At 45.9% G+C, this 16,519-nt stretch overlaps 1 protein-coding gene across 1 annotated transcript in view; it reads left to right on the top strand.

Moving 5' to 3' along the window:
• Positions 1–16,519, top strand: part of DNAH9 (dynein axonemal heavy chain 9) — a 299,063-nt gene that overhangs the window by 21,103 nt on the left and 261,441 nt on the right. Inside the window, exons 7-10 of the mRNA XM_030861390.2 lie at positions 6,488–6,655; positions 8,317–8,433; positions 11,018–11,168; positions 13,899–14,013. Coding sequence (XP_030717250.2) covers positions 6,488–6,655; positions 8,317–8,433; positions 11,018–11,168; positions 13,899–14,013 — 551 coding nt within the window. The remainder of the gene's footprint in view (positions 1–6,487; positions 6,656–8,316; positions 8,434–11,017; positions 11,169–13,898; positions 14,014–16,519) is intronic.

Below are 16,519 nucleotides of genomic sequence, written 5' to 3' on the forward strand. Positions count from 1 at the left end.
GAGAAAGCGAGACGAAAGGCTCACCTTAAATCCTTCACCGGGATCACAGAGAGTATAAATAATTGATATCTAGCTTTATCCTAAATGGATCCTTTTTCCGCAGCCGTTTCTACCGTGACTCTTGATGAGCAGCCTCCCCTCTTCCCCCTCCACTCCGTCCCTTCCTCTCCGGCACCAGCCCCTTTGCTCTCGTTCAGCCAGAGGTGACAGACACTCTCCTGCTGCACCCTGCCCCTGGCCGCCAGGGTGAACGCGGCAGACAACTGCCTTTACTGTGTGCAGGCTGTCCAGCCTTGAGAGTGGTCCTCACCCGGAGGCCAGGAAGCAACGCTCAGCTCTGCAAGGCTGTTGGGCTGTGCTCGGCGCTGCACACATGCTAATGATGGGACTTTGCATATAGACAGCTATCCTAACGCTGGGGCGCCTAATCTGCTGGGTTTATTCAGTAAAAATAAGCAGCCTAGGCCACCAGTCTCCCTGGAGTCATTACCCTCACAATAGTCTGCTCTCAGGCTGCTTTTTCTTTCTGAATCAAGGGCACAGGTGCATAAAAAGAAGTTGCCCCAGTTTAATTAGAAGATGAGTTGAGTGTCACCCGCTCTGTCTTCCTGCTCCTTCCCCTCTTCCATTTTCGGTCCCTGGCTCTGCTTCACTTCTCTGCTCTTAGGCCAAATTCCACCACTGCTTTTCTCCACCGATTTCGCCTTGCCTCCCTTTTCCCTCTTCCTTCCCTTTCTTCTGGTCTCCCTTCCCCTTCCCTGTTTTCCTCTCTCTCTCTTTCAGTTTCTCTTGGGTCTTTGTACACCCTACATTTACCTGATTCTCCCTTTTCCCATGGCTGCTTCTTTCCCTTGTCCTGGTATTTCTCCCCTTTCATCTTTTGTCTCCCAGACACTTGCTCAGACTCACCCCCTGGCCCCCAGCTCCCTCGTCTCTTCCCCCCTCAGCTCAGTGCAGTGGGACACAGACTTATCGATCTGCTCCAGGCATATTTCATGTTGCCCTTTAGTTAACATTCTGTGTATCTCTGTGATGGATGCCTGTTTGAAATGAGATTAATCTACTTCTCTCCAGCAAGAATTAGCATGAACCCGGCCTTATACATCTTGCCGTTCTGTACACTTCGTGGCCCCCGAGATGTTAATAAAATGACATCAGCGCGTTTCCCTCTCTGCCTGCTCGTGTCCAGGGTTAAGTTGTTTAGGGCTGGTTTTTAGTCTTCATCGCGCTCTCTCATTTTTTTCCCTCTGATTTGTGTGGCTTTTTTCCTTTTGCTCTTTTGCTCTTGCTCTTTGAAACAAGAAAGTTTTATTGTGCCGATTGATGCTTCCCCTCTGGGCACCTGCTAAGTGAAGGTGGGGGCAGGGCCTGCTTGGCCGGAGGTGCTGTCCGCCTGCAGGTCTGTCTGCAGCGGCGCGGAGTAATTGCCTTCTCCGCAAACCGCGGTCCTCCTCCTCCTCCTCTTCCTGCTCCTCTCCATCCCCATGACGCAGCTCATCTCTTAGCGTGCCAGCCCTTGGGAGGGAAAGGAAGGATAGACCAAGAAAGAACTAACAACTTTCAGTAGCCTGTCTCGTGCCAGAACTGCAGCCTTAAAACCTTCGTAAGAGCTGGATATAAGAACCTTTATTTTAACAAATGAGCACCATTAAGTTTGACACATAAATGAACTTGCCCAAAGTCACAAGCTCAGCGAGGTTTACCTGGGATTGGTACCCGGTACCCAGGGGAACAGGGTTCCAAGTATTGTCTTTCCACCAAACTCAGCCGTCTCCCAGCGATTCTAAAGGTCTCTTCCCCTCCCTCCCTCCCTCCCTCCTCCCTCCCTTTTGAGGGTCCCACACTGGTTTTGTGGTTTTCTTCTGTCCTGACACACTCTATCCTGCATTTGCACATACTATTTTTACCACATGATTTCTAGGTCTTTTTTTCTGAATAAGTCATTTGGGTAAAATTATAATTCCCATTCCATGAAAGGGCCTTACTAAGGAAATCCCAAAAGTATATAAAATCTTTGCAATTTGAAGCAACAGTCAAAAATCAAAGGGGAAGAGAGTCTTCAGCTGCCTCTTGATTCCTACCCTCACCCTGCCTTCCTGCTCCGTGCTTCAGTGCGCATGCACTCACACACACACATTAAACACACACACATTATACACACCACACTCACAGAGACGCACACAGCGCTACAAGTACATACACACATTATACACCACACTCGTACATACACTGCACATATGCACACAACACTACACATACACACTGCACATATGCACACAACACTACACATACACACATACATACACTGCACATATGCACACACTACACATGCATACACATTACATACCACACTCATCCATACAGACACTGCACATATGCACGCAACACTACACATACATACACCACACTCACATACCACACATATTGTGCATACACAGACGCAGTCACACACTACACACACGGACATACATACAGTGTGCACACAACACTGCATACGACACATGGACACATCACACACAGAGAGTTCATTTTTGTGTCATAATATTGCAGATTCTGCAGGTGCCCTGTTTATGTTTCTCCCCGAAGTCTCTTCCCTCAAACAATGTAGTAAGTAAGCAGCTTGGAGAGAACCCCCATTTCTTTCATTGTCAAATTGCTGTAAAGCTGTGATTCACTTGGAGACAAGATGATTTCCTGCTGAGGCTTCATGCGCGGTAATTAGCGGGCAGATACGTAATAAACTGTCTGAATCTACAGCGCTTTTCCTTTGCTCTTTCCTCAGTCTCCAGCCCTTTCGCTGCCTCTTTTCATTTTGGCCTAATTGGGCTGCTTCTGTTTTAGCCGGGCCGGAGCCCTCGGTCACGTAGGACATTAGCCGCATGAGATCGGCCTCCATCAGAAGGTGAAGAAAACTGTTTCCCAATGACCTTTGAGATTTTCATCTATGAATGTCTGCTTTGTGCTCGCCCTTAATGAATTCTGAAGGCATTTCTTTTAAGATGTGCGGCCTCTCCCGAGAAGAGGCTTGCTGTTTGTGGGGTCACGGCACAGATGGAACCCACCCTCACCACCCTAGTAAAGGCTGCACAGTTTTTCGTTAGAATAGTAGCTGGCTGGTCCAGCCAGCTGCCTGGGACCCCATGCTCTATGTAGCTTCTGTCTCTAAAAGGAGCGTCTGTGTGTTAGCTATTGTACATCTCTCAGCCACCAACCTGATCTAATGACACCGGGGTAATGAAGATTAATTACTGCACCTACTGTTTATTGAAGTTGTACAAAGGCACTTCCGCTGTAACTCTAACCTATTTGCAGGTTAGGAAAAGGAAGCTTAGAAAAATCAAATGTCTTGCTTTAAGTCTCACAGCTGGTTAATGGCAGACCAGGGCTGTGTGAACCCAGGGATCTGTGCCGTATCCTACACTCTTTCCACGATGCCCTCTGTCCTACCACTGAACTTGCCATTTTCAGCCTGTATATAGCGTAATGAATTTCGTGTGTCTACAACGATGACGGTTAAAAATGGATATTTTAAAAATATAATTTAAACCTCTTATTGGTTTAATGGCCTTTTTTTTTTGTGAGGACTTCTAAATAAACAAGAAAAGAGCTTACATTTAAATATTTTAGGAATCAAAGATACAGTCACCGTGATTACTATAAATCTGTTACTACGGTGGTAAGACAACTTCCCACCTGATGCACTAATCTTCTTCACAATACCTCCGTAATGTCAAACTTCTAAAATCCACCCAGAGATGGAGAGCTCACTACCTCTCTTAGCAGCCCAGTCTGTGGTTGAGCCTTTCAGGCATGAGATGGTTCTGTTTTATGGAGTGGAACCACATGAAATTGCTATTTCTTGTAGGTCAGAATGGTCAAGTATAAGAAATTGTATAAGTTCAACCTACAACTTGACACCAAATCTCTTGGGTCCCATTTACTCATTTGCCTTAGTTTTGCCCTCAGAGCAGGACCATGCAAGGTTCTGCCTTGCATTTGACCAAAGCCCTTCAAACATTTAAAGACACAGTTTGGCCTTGCTTTCTAATTCTCTGCTCTTGTCTAATTCTCCTTATTTTCTCCAATTGCTCTGAATCCAATGTTCCTAGAGTCTCTACCACCCTGTCACCTTCTCCTGGAGGTGCTGTCGCTAAGTCAAAGGTCAAAGATCACGTCTTCATTCATTCAGTAAATATTTCTTCAGCATCTGGGAGTCTTCCAGGGACTGAAAATACACCTCTGGGGTGTTTACAACCTACTGAGAAAGATGGATAGAAAATAATGTAATATAATCCCAAATAGTGTATTATAATGCCAGAGTATTATAAGAGTTCTAAAGAAAGCTTACGCAGGGGAAGGGCATAGAGAGTGCAGGAGAAAAGTGGGGTGGGAGGTTCTTTTTATTTGGGGCGGGGTAAGGAAAGGTTTAAGACCTGGAGTTGAACCCTAAATAAATGTATTGCCCATCGTGTGTTTGTTAAGTAAAGCAAAGTAAATATCCATTGTTTTGGGTGACCAGAGTTTCTCCAAAAATAGAATGATTATGTAAGAATTCTTCTAATACCTATGATTCGCCTGTTAGATTGGAGATAAAACACCTTGCAGTGACCACCCAGGACCATGCTTCAAGAATTCTTGAGAAATAAAATAGTATAACAAAATTATCATCTAGTTTTCCGATGTAATCAAATGCATCGAGATGCATCTGCCTTAATTTTACAATGGTTAGAAGGGAGGGGATATGGGGATATATGGATACATATAGGTGGTTCACTTTGTTATACAGCAGAAACTAACACAACATTATAAAGCAATTATACTTCAATAAAGATGTTAAAAAATAAATAAAATGGTTAGAGGGTATTTCCTAAAAGTTGAAATTGACATCCACAGAATTATGAAAAATGGGGACCCAGGTGACATTCCACTGCACAAATATGTTTCTCCTATCACACTGACAGCAACTAAGCACTTTTTGAGTGACTTGAATTACTATTTAAGTCTATTTCATTTAAATCAAATTGACTGCTGTTTTCAAAGTTGAACGTGTGTTTAAATAAAGACTGCCCCATTTCCCCAGTGTTGGCAAGATCTCCTGGTTTGGGTGTATGTCTTCCTTCCCTTGGCTGGTTCTTCCTCCTCCTCTCCTCTCCCACTTCAGCCACCTGCTCACGGCCATGGCTGAACACAGCTGAGCAAAAAGCGTTCTTAGATGGCTGCCCAAGGCTGCATGGATGGGCACCCACCTGGCAACACCGGGGAAGTCAGCCACTTCTCAGCACTTCCCAGTGTCTCTGTCTCTGCTGCTGGACTTGGTGTCCCAGCGACAGGAAGGAGATAGGCAGCCCTCTGCTAGCCTAATGGGTCAGCCCATAGCGGTGGCCAGTGGCAGTGGGAATTCCCTGAAATGGTGCCAGGGCCTGCTGGGTTTCCAGCCTCATGTCAGTGTTCCCTTTTCTTTACTTTCAAACCTCCTCTGGATAGAGAGCCGGCTCCCAGGGGTCCACACCACGTGTTTGCCAAAATGACATAAAGGTACCTTAATTTCCCTCTTTCCTGTTGAAGAGGTAAGCACACAGATTGGAAGGGATAACAGGGAGAATGTCTTGGTTTGGAGGTTTTGTGATTTTCGATGGGTTCTAATGAGAGGTAAGTACAGTCTGTCACGTTAGACGTGTCCTGAAGGCTTCCATCCTATCAGAGGTGAAGCATCTTCGATAGACTCGGGCAGGGTCCTGTCCTCCCCAGGGCTCTAGGTTGTATTGTCACCTGTCACTTAATCCTGAGCACAGCTGGGCCACTGCCACATCAACAGTGACAGTAATGCACACTCGCTGCCTATTTACTGTGTGCCCGGCACTGGCCTACATCCTAAGCCCGCATTGACTTGATTCACTCTCACTATTACTGTCCCAACACAGAGCTGTCCTCGCCCACCACCACCCAGCCGGCCACAGGGTCTACCGCAGCATGTACGCCCGGCAAGGGCGCCCCGCAGATGTCTTTTCTTAGCAGAAGTCATTGGTGAGAATGTTGGTGCCACCTCTGAGCTTGTCCTCCGGACTGTTTGGAGGATCCACTTTCCTGTCAATATCCTCCAAAATACCTGTCATTCTAGAACCACATAACATGGTTCATTTGAAATTAATTTTTTAAATAGGTATAAAGCCACTAGCCATGTAGATAATGTTATTATTATATTTTATTTATTAGAGAACACGGAAAGAGGCTGAAGCATAAATTTGATTTGTGTGTGTATGTTCATTTTATTTATCGGAATTTTCTCTTCGTTATCAAGTCTCACCAAGAGTTATTTATACCAACCCGATCTAATAATAAGGTTACAAAACTAATCAGGCTTCACATTTTCCTAAGCAGTCACCCACCCCCATATAATTTCCAGCCCTTCCCATACTAATTTGAGTGTCATCTGATGTTGTTATCATCATCATTATTATTTTAACTCTATTGCAAATTGTCTTTATAGGATCTTCTGAAGACAACTTTGGATTTCCACAAATTGGGAAAGCTTGAGTTTAGTGGCATCAGAGGGAGTGCTCTGAGCCAGCAGGCCCAGCGGATGTACAACGAGTTTCAAGAGATGTACAGGGTCTTCTCAGAGTCTTCCTATGACTGCTTGGACCCTCAAAGCATGGTAGAGCTTGGAAGAGCTAACTTGCAAGTTTGTCTCTTTCTCAGATGCCTGTAGCCTGTAGGGTCTGGGTATTTACTTGCATTTTCCCTGTGCATTTTCTTTGGCTCTGTGGTCCCCATGGTTTTATCAGCAGAGACCACTCTTAATTATTCTTTGTGTCAGGAGAAAGATCAGGGGAGGGCCTCTTCCAACTGCTGACTTCTCCAAGCAGATTATATGCAGAGTTTCAGAGATGCTGAGGTGGGGATGGGATGATGGTGGAGGCTGTGGCTGCCCTGCAGCTCCCAAAGCTTTAAGCTTTGAGCAGTGACTGCTAGGTGAAGGCCAGGCACACTTGGGCAGAATTTCATTAGTGGTCTGGGGAGGGGTGAGTGACGCAGTAGCCTAGTTTTCCATTCAGACCCTGGTTCCCAAGGAAATACTTAGGATGAGGAAAGGGCTAGAGCTGCATCTTCCAGGATCAGGACACAGGGGCCCATATCTAACCTGTAGCTCAGGAGAACTGAGACCTGTGAGTCCAAGCCTGCAGGAAACAGAAAGAAGCAAAAGAGTCAGTACAGAAGTAGGGAATGGAGTTCCCTGAGAAGGGAATGGCTGAATTGCTGGAGAAGGAATTTTGAGAGTATTTGAGGGAAAAGGAGAGAGAAATTCAGCAAGAATCTGCTCTGAGCATCTTCCAATGTCTAGGGGGATCTTAATTGGCCAAACCCAGGAAATGTCACTTTCAAAAAATTCCATTAGTCTAAAGTAAAAAAGAAAGAGTTGGAGTACAAAGCAAGATATATACCATATGTTTGCTACCGTGTGATAAAGCAAAACAAAATCCTATGCACAGGGAAACATATTACAATGCTAATATGGTTGGGTTTGGGAAGTAGAAAAATACTACTACATTTTCCTACTTTTCTTTGTCTTTTCATAAAAATATGCATAGCTACTGTAAGGCAATAATAAGAAATAACCATTCCACAAATTAGAGATTTGAGTTAACAAAGTTTCTCTGAAAATTGCTACATTCGAAGAAAGGGCACACTTTGGGTTGCCAGATAAAATACAATAATTGGGACATGCTTATAAAAAAATTCACTATTGATCTGAAATTATATTTAACTGGGTGTCTTGTATTTTTATTTGCTGAATTTGGCAACCTTAGGAACAATAGCTAGCCGCTGTCTTAAGCAATTAAAGTGTAGTTAGAAGAAATAGTGTATACTAGTTTAATTAGCTTACTTTCCTCCTAATGGCCAGATCAGTTTGCTTACATTGAAAAAAATAGGATTTTCACTTGGTGGGGGGAAGGGAAGTAGGGGGTAATGATGGAATAGCCCCATTGCTGAGGCGGCTTTTGGAGTGGCCTGAGGTGGCGGGTGAGAGCAGGGGCTTCAGGGTCTGGAAGGTGGGGCCCAGACAGGAGGGACAGCGTAGCAACCTCACATCCAGCTCTCTGCACCATTTTGCCTAGAGTGTCTAGGCAAAAAATGCTGCAGTAATAGGGTAGCTATCTACATGGATAAACACTAAGGCACGCCATGGTGAACTGTGGAAAGTTAAAATAAGTCCGTGGCATAACCGATTTGAGTACACATGTTCATAGTAAAGAACACAGCAGGATGGGCCTTCAGAATATCATGTTTCCTTACGTCTATGTGATGTCTCTTCAGGAATTTGAAAATGTTGTCTCTGAGTTTAATCAGGGAGTAGAAGACCTTGACCGGAGACTGGGGACTGTCTTTATCCAGGCCTTTGATGATGCCCCTGGTTTGGAGCACGCCTTCAAGGTTTGTAAAGTAGGGGAGCCACCCCATGCTTTATTCTCCCCGCCCTCTTCCAACTGTTTTGTTCCTGCAGAGAGGAATTGTTCCTGTTAGAGCAGTATTGTGGGTGTCGCAGGGCAAGGGAGTGTGCAGAACTGGGCTTCTCAAGTTGACAGCTAATGCTTTTCTGCAAACAGGATGATGTAAAAATGCTTTGTAAGTGAGTTTCTTCTGGAATGCTTTCTTTGGGCCTTAGTAGAGTACCCATTGAAAGTGAAGAAGCCTGCTGTGGTCACCATCCTAAATCCATGGCTCTGCAACACCGCGGCTGTTTAACCGCTGCCGTCAGGTTGGTTCAGGCTGGAGCAAACCACTCAAGCACAAGTAACTGGAGTAAGAAGACACCGGCCCTAGCCCTGTGCTGCCTAGATCAGATGGTACGCAAATGCGCAGGAGGGGGAGGTTTAGGACGATGAGTAGGTAAACGTCTACAGAAATGAGAGATCTGGGTTGTGAGACCTGAAGACTTAGTGGAACAGAACAGACCTTCCATAAACTGAGACAGCACTTATTCTGTAGAGCCTGAAGGTTTAGAAACAGGACTCATCAGGTTACAAGGAGGCAGAGTTTAGCCAAGTAGAGGAAAGAGGTTTCTGTTAATGCTATTTAAAGATGGAATAAACTTCCTTGAGATGTAGGTAAGTTTCCAGGAACTGAACATGTCCAAACGTAGACTGGGTGATTTGTGGGACAATTGCAGAAGAGGCTTAAACCCAGGATGTGTGAAACCATGCTGTTCTAGAACACTGGGCATATATATATTTAACTCATTCAAGAATATACATATGTATTCTTTAATAAATACCTACTACTCTGTAACTCAGGAAGAGTTTTAGAATTTCTCTCTCCAAGTATTTAATTCCAAGAGAAGGGCTTATATGTGTCTATAAAATAATCCCTTTCGCCATTAACTGTCATGGCTAATTGGGATGTTACCACTCATAACTGGTGAAGCTGGAACCCCATTTCTGCCTTGAGGATGTCCAGCCCTATCCCTCCCATAAATCCCTGTGCACCATGGATTTCAAGGCGTCTTCAGGTGTCTCACATATACTCTGAAGTTGCTTTGTCTTTGACATCATGGTGTCGTTGCTACTTGTCTACAGTCTCCCTTAAAAATGTCATCTGCCCAGGAAGGTGCTTTCGGGGGTCTTACTATTGCTCTTCTGATGATCCCCACCATGACAGCATCTACATTTATGCCAAGGGCATATCTGTCTGGGTTCCAAACACCCCAATCTTTGCATTTTGTGGTGGAGGAGGGTTCTGAGCAGAAGCAGCGAGAGACCTTTCCAACTTTGCACACCCTTTGCTACCAAGTCCTGAAGCAACACTGCTCATACCCGGAGTCTCAAAGGGCTCTCACGGAGCAGACTCTTCTTCTTTGGGCTCCAACACCTCTTCTCAACAAGGCTGCCCACCCAGTCTGTGCAACCTTGTAGGAAAACCATAACCATTCGGGCCCTTCTGCCTCCTTGGTTTTCTCTTTTTGGTCATCCCACCAACAAGAAATCAAAGCCCTTCCCTCCTCCTTCAGCCAAAACAAAAGCTTCCAATGTATATAATTTCGTGCAAAGAAGTGCCTTTTCAGGCTGGGGAAGTAGGGACCCCTGAGTCCAGATACCCCTGTTACTGCTGTAAGACCATTCAACCACTAGGTGTGCCTCATGGACATGGCCAGAAGGGGTATGTCCAGGTCAGAGAACCTGAGTCCGAGGGTGTGGGCTGGCTGCAGAGGTCCCTCAGCCCACACCTCTGTACCTCTCAGCAAGATGTGTGAGCGAGAACTCGGTGGAGACCTGCTCTCTTGTGGCTCCATGGAGGGAGAGCTACTTCCTGTTGTCTCCAGAGATCTTGGTGATTTTGGGTTGGAAGACTGGGTGGTCCTAGAAGTCATGTATTGTTATATCCTAAATATAACTGGAGTCTTCCACGACCTTGTCTCAGGGTAGCATGAGGATCAGAGAAACACAGTCCAGCAACCAGGAGGTGATTAAAAGCATTTCACATTCTGATCCCGCTGCTCCCACCAAGGGGTTAGGGCAGTTTTGATGCACAAGAAACATCTGCAAAGTATCCTTGCAATCACTGCCTTCTGGGGGCAACTGCTCCCTGAAACTCTTTTCTTGGTCCCCACTCTCAAATTTTAGCCCTCCCGATTCTCCCCAACACCCAGCCTATTAGCTTCATTTTTCTTCTCCGTCATCACCCTCCATATCTGCATTAGGTCTTTATGATGTACATCAGCTTACCCTTTCTGACATCTTTCATTTTCTCTTTGTTTCACCCTCTACCCAGGTTCTTACAACACGGCAGGGTCTGGTATGTCATTCAACACACAGGAATCCCTCCTTCAGAAACAAAGACCAGAGGGACAGACTATGAATATTCTGCCGATTCATAATTATCCATCCAGTTGCACAGTAACGGTTTTTTGACCCTCTTACATTTGTGGACAGACATATTAAGGAAAAACCAGGATACAAGATGAATGTAACCTTGGAAAAGTTGAATCTGTGACTTTTTCCCTTCTTTTCTGCCTCTGTAGCTGTTAGACATCGCAGGAAACCTCCTGGAGAGACCACTGGTAGCACAGGACACATCTGATAAATACCTGGTGCTCATCGGCATGTTCAGCGAGGACCTGGATGCCGTGAGGACGGTCTACAGTCAGCATGTCCAGGAGGAGGTGGAGCCTGGTAAGCTGTTGTCACATTTGAATGGGGGACGTCTGTTACCAGAAAGGGCGCCACTCTTCTGTATTTGTTACACGTCTGCTGCGAATCCAGGGCATTCTCCAAGAGCACAACCTTCTTGCTTGAAATTCTAGACTTGGGTGATTGAAGAGTTCACTGAACTGTGCATTTCCCTGTGTCTAGGGCAGGATTGGCAGACTGACCCAGAGCAGTGAAGTCCTGACCACTGCCTCGGGTCAGTGTAGACCTCAGCATAATGTGTGAGTTGACCCTCAATCAATGTCGCCACACTGATTAATCTTTAACGTACCTCAATTCCACAGTAGATTTGTACATGCCTGAGAAAAGGTTCTTATCCCTTCCAATGCCTTATCAACCATGCTTTTGGAAGGAGGAACCAGCAGGAGCCTGACAAAGGGCAGTAACACACTGAGGTTACTGTAATTCTTAGATGACCTGTCTTGTCTATTTGAAAGTCAAACACAAGTTCAGTTCAGCTTTGCAAATGTTTCTTGAGGCCTTGCTATATGCAAGGTAAATTTGTGGGCACCGCATGCAGAGGCAGGTCAGGATAAGGGAGAGAATAATTAATCCTAACAGGTGGTTCTTCAAGGAACGCGATTGGCATGAACAGAGTTATAAAAAACTGTAGCAAAACAAGATGAATTGGGCTGGGAGATGGGAGGAAGAGTTTATGGAGATGGTGGCCTTGAGCTCGACCCTGAAAGATGGGGAGATGGACAGCCAGGGAGAAGAGGCAATGGTCTTGGATGCAAAGGCAGGAAACGGTGTGGAAGGTGACCAGTTGGACCTGCCTGAGCCAAACAAGGTATATAGAGGGAGATCAGGTCAGCCATGGAGTTTGGAGCCAGATCATGAAGTGCTCTGAGTGCCCTGTTAGGGAATCTGGAATTCATCATAAAGGCAACAGGAAATTTTCAAAAGTTTTTAAGTAATGGCATAACAGGACCACTATTTCTATAAACAGGTTTCACAGTGAGGTCATTAAGAATGGCTTCCACTTAGGAAGTCATCCCAGAAAAATCTGTTGGCCTCAGCTTTATGAGGGACCATCCTCCTGACTTCTCACAGTGGGATGCAGAGTTTGAAAACTCAAACACCTTCAGATGCATATTGAATTTCTGTTGTGCATAACAAATTATCACAACCTTAGTGGATTAAAACAACATCCATCTTTGAGCTCACAGTTGTGTAGGTCTGCAGCCCAGTTTGGTGTGCCTGCGTTCTTCACTCAGAATCTCAAGGCTGAAATCAGTCAACTGGGCCAAGTTCTCTTCTGGGGTCTCTGGGGGAAAAATCTACTTCCCAGCTCATTTTTGTTGGTAGAATCCAGTTCCTTGTGACTGCAGGACTGAGGTCTCTGTGTCTTTGTTGGCTGTCAGCCAGGGCCTGCTCTCAGAGATTAGAAGCCCTCCTGTCCCTAACCACATAGCCGCCCCATCTTCGAGCCAGTAATGGCATGTTGAATCCTTCTCATGCTTCAGATCCCTGACTTCCCCTTCTGCCAATAACCAGAGAAAACTCTTCTGTTCAAGGCCTCACCTGATTAAGTCAGGCCCACCCAGGGTCATCTCCCATTTGCCATATAAAGTAACGTCATCACAGGAGTGATATCTCATCACATTCGGTTTCCGCCTATACTTAAAGAGGAGAGACTCATGCAAGGGTGAGGGTCATTGGGTGTCATCTTAGAATTTTGCCTACCATGAAAGCCAAGTAGAAAATGACAGTGTTGGACCTGGGCTGAGTGTAAGGCATCGGGGAGTGGTGGGGTCCATGGTCAACTAAAGGACAAGACCAATATTCAGCTCCTACAGTTAGTTAGAACGGGGGCTGATGGTTGCCAGATTTCCCAGTTTTATCAGAGAAGCTGGAAACTGAGTTTTTTTTTTAATGAAATCTTACAATTGTTAATTTTGACAACTGATTATAAGCAAACAAACCCACTGAATGGACTGAAGTGAGAATATCCAGGCTGTGCTAACTCTGGTCAAGGGCTTCGTAATCCACATGGCCTGTCTCATACATAATCTTACTGAATTCTCACAGAAACCCTGGAAGTTAAGTGAGGAAGATATTATCCCCATTTTATATATGAAAAACCTAAGTGCCTGAGAGATTAAGTTGTCTGTTTAAGGCAGTGTGTCTTTTTTTTTTAAAACATCTTTATTGGAGTATAATTGCTTTACAATTGTGTGTTAGTTTCTGCTTTATAACAAAGTGAATCAGTTATATATATATACATATGTTCCAAGGCAGTGTGTCTTAACCCTGACTGTACAATTAGAATTATCCTGAGTGATTTCTAAAAATACTGATGACAAGGCCCCACGCAGACCAATCAAATCAGAATGGCTTGGATGGGGCCCAGGCCTCAGTGTTTCTAGAAGAGCCCCAGGTGACGCTGATGTGCAGCTGGATTGAAAGTCACAGGTGTGCAGTCAGAAAGCCAGTGAGTGGCAGAGCTGGGCTGGGAATGGCTGTCCTCTGTTGCTGTTTAGCGTTCTTCCCAAGGGCACTCTTCCTTCCCCCTTAGCAGAACTCGGTGATGTCCCAGGAATTTCCATCTCAGTGTAAGCCCAGGGTGACGTTAGCAAGTGGAGGTGGATGAGGCAAAAAGTGCAGTAAGTGGTGGGAGGTGGGGGAGTGTTCGTGAGTAGAGTGGGGCTCAGGCCTGGAGCCTCGCTTCAGTCTGCTGTGCCCTGTCCCCAGGCTTCTCCTCTGTGCATAAGAACATGCCTGCTGTGGCTGGGAGGCTCCGCTGGGCGCAGGAGCTGAGGCAGCGCATCCAGGGTCCCTTCGACAACTTCAGACGCATGACACACCCGTGAGTACCTCGTTGCTGAAAGGCAGGTTTGTTTCAGGCTTCTGCTCCCGCTCTGGACTTCAAGTATTGTGGCAACGCAACTCAGTTACTTGAGGCACAAAAATCATCTTCTTTGCTTTCCATTTCCAGCAATCAGCCAGTATCTTAGTCCATTCAGGCTGCCGTAACAGAATACTATAGACAGTGTGACTTAAGAATATCAGAAATCTCTCTCTCACAGTTCTGGAGGCTGGGAAGTCCAAGGTCAAGGTGCTGGCAGATTTGGTGTCTGTTGAAGAGGACCTGCTTCCTGACTCACAGCTGGCTGTCTTCCCACTGTGTCCTCAGATGCAGCAGGAGGGACTCAGCAGCCGTCTGGGGTCTCTTTTATACGGGCACTCATCCCATTCATGAGTACTCCACCCTCATGACCTAATCACCTCCCAAGGCACCACCTTAGGCTTCAACATATGGATTTGGGGAGGACACAGACATTCAGTTCATAGCAACCAGGTACTACTGGCCAAGCATTAACGAGATTGATACATTTGGATTGAAGAGTGGGTCCCTTGGTGTCAGGTGAGGCTTACTGGACACAGGCTGGCTCCTTTTGCTCCAGCAGAGTCCTTGTTTCCAGGGAAAAATGAGTCAGGGTTTTCAAGCTCTTTGGATTCCTCCACACATCTCCTCTGACACGACGGCTCTTTACTACCAAGGCTGCTGGAGAATAATGAAGCCCAGCATTTCCTGAAATGTGGTGTGAGGGCCTCATGTATTAGAAACCCCAGGTGCTTGCTAATGGTGCAGATTACCAGCTCTCACCCCCCACCTACTAAATCCAGATCTCAGGGCAGGGTGGTGCCTGGGATCTGCTTCCTTGGCACACTCTCCCCATGATCCAACGGTGACCAGGTTTGGAAACTATTGGCCTGCCTCACAGCTGACTCTGGAAGCCAAGCTAGTTAGAGGCATCTGGGCTGCTAGAGCGAGCGAAGAGCTGTTGCAATACCTTGTTGAGGATGCTGCCTGGGGAAAAGCAGGCTTTCTCTGACCCCTCTTTCTAAAGACTCCATCTTGTTGAAAACACCTGGCTTTGGCAAACACAACATGTTCAGAGCAGCATTATTTACAGTGGCCAAGACATGGAAACAACCTAAGCGTCCATTGATGGATGAATGGATGAAGATGTGAGATATATATATCACATATGTAATGGAATATTATTCAGCCATAAAAAAGAAGGAAATCCTGCCATTTGCAACATGGATGGACCTTGAGGGCATTATGCTAAGTGAAATAAGGCAGAAAGAGAAAGACAAATACTATATGGTCTCACTTATATCTGGAATCTGGAAATAAGAAATAAAGCCAAACTCATAGTAAAAGAGATCAGATTTGTGGTTATCTGGTTATGGGGGGTGAGGTTTGAGGAGGAGGGTGGGGGAAATGGATGAAGGTCAAACTTTACCAACTTCCAGTTAAAAGATAAATACTGAGGATGTCAAGTACCACGATGGCTGTAGTTAGCACGGCTGCATGGTATATATAAAGGTTGTTAAGTGAGTAGATCCTAAAAGTTCTCATCACAAGAAAAAAGAAACATTTTTTTCATTTTTTCTTGTATCTATATGAGATGATGGATGTTAACTAAACGCATTGTGATCATTTTACAGTATATGTAAGTCAAGTCATGTTCTACATCTTAAATTTACACAGTGCTGTACGTCAATTACTTCTCAATAAAACTGGAAACATTTTTTTTAAAAAAGACTAACCACTTTCAAAGGCCAGAAAGACAATGAAAGATAGCCAGGTTGTGGTCTGAAGGGAACCTCCACCACATCACCCCGTGTTGCCAAGAGGAAGAATGACTCAATGTGAGAAATCTCCCTACTGTTGGAGAGAAGCCGAAAATCTAGATTTACTTTAAAACCAGCAAGTATTCCTCTTTTCCTCAAACTCCGTACAAATCAAACAAACGTGCCCGTGAGTCAGACCTGCCCAGTGGGAGATCCGTCTGCAGTGTCTGCTCTGTCTGAGCAAGCTCTTCGTTGTGCAGGTGAAGAGACTGAGGCAGATAGAAATGAGGTGACCTGCCTGGAGTCCAAAGATAGCAAGGACAGAACTGGAACAGGCATCTGGGTCTCAGGGGTCCTCACCCAGAACTCTGCCAGGGGACCCCTCCCGCCCCAGCCATAGGAAGCTTGGCCCGGAGTCCAGCTGAGACCCCATCTTCTCAAACATGCCTCCCAGGGAGGGAGGGAGAAGATATGAGAATGGGCGGGGAGGGTGGCAGGGCTGCTGCTAGGAATGTGGCCTGCGGGAGCTGTCCTGGTCCAGCTCCCTGGAGCAGAGCTGAGGCAGCCTGCAGGAATTTACAGGGATGCTCTTGGGACCCGCGCCTGTGAGGGAGGGGGGAGGGATCGGGCAGAGGAGAAGCTGAGCTGCAGCACAGTTGCAAGTAGGCTTCAGCTCATCCGATGGGGAAGTCTGACCCTTTAGGGTTGCCTGGCCTTTGTACCCCACG

Source organism: Globicephala melas, chromosome 20 (assembly GCF_963455315.2).
Source record: "Globicephala melas chromosome 20, mGloMel1.2, whole genome shotgun sequence".
Lineage (NCBI taxonomy): Eukaryota > Metazoa > Chordata > Mammalia > Artiodactyla > Delphinidae > Globicephala > Globicephala melas.